Source organism: Aplysia californica, unplaced genomic scaffold (genome assembly GCF_000002075.1).
Source record: "Aplysia californica isolate F4 #8 unplaced genomic scaffold, AplCal3.0 scaffold00134, whole genome shotgun sequence".
NCBI lineage: Eukaryota > Metazoa > Mollusca > Gastropoda > Aplysiida > Aplysiidae > Aplysia > Aplysia californica.
In genome coordinates this window covers 9,890-11,639 of record NW_004797404.1, presented here as the reverse complement: position 1 = coordinate 11,639, position 1,750 = coordinate 9,890, and the positions used below count along the sequence as shown (strand labels likewise).

The 1,750-nt window shown below is 52.7% G+C and overlaps 1 protein-coding gene across 1 annotated transcript in view; it reads left to right on the top strand.

Moving 5' to 3' along the window:
* LOC101857403 (PHD and RING finger domain-containing protein 1) overlaps positions 1-1,750 on the top strand; it is a gene marked incomplete at its 5' end in the record, with an annotated part of 21,527 nt that overhangs the window by 16,349 nt on the left and 3,428 nt on the right. The window contains 2 exon segments of the mRNA XM_005096639.3: positions 1-838; positions 1,602-1,724. Coding sequence (XP_005096696.2) covers positions 1-838; positions 1,602-1,724 — 961 coding nt within the window.

Genomic DNA, 1,750 nt, shown 5'->3' with positions numbered 1-1,750 from the left:
GCAGCATCATCTGCCTCCCCACCCCACAGCAAGACCCCCAGCCCACCCAGGAGCCATTTCGTACCCACAATCCTCGTATCCACCGCCTCACTACTCTGGCCCACCCCACCCCCACAATCCCGCCACGGCTCCGGGGTCTAGACCCATGACCCGTCCTCATAGCTACCCTTACCCTGGGTACCCTACCTACCCTCCGGCCCCGAGACCCATGAACCCAATGCACAACGCGACCCTCCCCCCACCAGTCCCGCCCCCTGGCCATCCCACCACCCACCCTACCTCTACACCGCACAATGCAGGTTTCCCCCCACACTACGGGCACACCCCTCCATCACAACCCCCTACAGCCAGCACCACCGCAGCCCACCCTCACATGTCGCAACACCCACCCTATTACCCTGGGCCGCCCTCGGGTCACTACCCACCACCTGCCCCTGCTACGACACGACACCCTATGTACCCAACGGCACCCGCAGTGGGCTCAACGTACCCATCCCACCCCCCTACCAGCCAACATCAGCCACCACCCCAACAACCACCTGCCCCTGCTGCCCACCCGGGCTACCCCCGCTACCCACAACCCGTGACAGGTGTGGAGAAGGTAGAACCAGGAGTTACCCTCAAACAGGAAGTGGGGGGCGGTGGGAAACTAGAGCCAGGAACAGCAGGGAAAGTTGAAAGTCATCCTGCGTTGCGTCATGAGGCCGGTAAAACACGATTGAAATCCCCGAAGCAAGAGAAGGTGAGCCGGCGGGCCAGCTATCGCATCTCCCCACCGCCCGCCATCCGGGGAGTGGCCACATCAGACAGACTGGCCTCCAATATCCTGCATGATGAGGTGAGTCGCTGCATGTTTGTCCGTTGTTGACTGTATGATCTTTAACCCATACCATAGTTGATTTTTTTAGTGCAACAAGCCTGTTTCTCCCAAGTAACACTTTTAGCATGTGGAGATATTGATAGGCTGTTGCTGGTAAAACACCTGAGTTTGATTCCCACATAGGGAAATTGATTTTAGTGAATGTTTGTTTTTACTGGGATGTTATTACAGTGTTGAAAGGGGTGTTAAAGCTATACAATGACTAATGACCAGTGCTGGGATGCTGGGTCCCTCACAGCCAGGGTTGGTCCTGACAGGTTGGGTTGAAGCTGTCAGCATTCTAAATGACTTCAAATACATTAAAGGGGTCAGAAAACATTTACTGTTATGTCACAACATCTGTCAGAGATGAGTCTTTTTTGTATTGTCCTTATAGTTATTTGGATCGACAAGGGCTTCTTCAATGTGTGATGTGGGTGGTTGGTGGGTGTTCTGGTGTGGTTTGCTCTTTCTTTGCTAAAAACGCCTACCTTTTTTATCTCTCATCCTTTTTTTCTTTGTATTTTACTCACTTGTAACCACCTCAAATCTTGGGCATTTGTATGACCTATTTGTGTAGCAAGTTCCATAAAAGTAGACTGGACTGGACTGGACTGGACTGGACTGGACTGGACTGGACTGGACTGGACTGGACTAGACTAGACTAGACTAGACTAAAGCTTGTTACTTAGTCTGATGGACTGTTGTATTTCATCCACTGTTATGTCTGTGTGGGGGGCAGGTGAAGAAAGGTTTTAAACAGCTGGTGGAGGACGCAGTGCGCAGCGCTCTCAAGGCCGCCTGGAGCAACAAGAAGATCAGCAAGGAGGAGTACAAGGACATCTTCAAGAGATCCGTGGAGAAGGTCAGTGTCATGAGGATGAGGGGGTG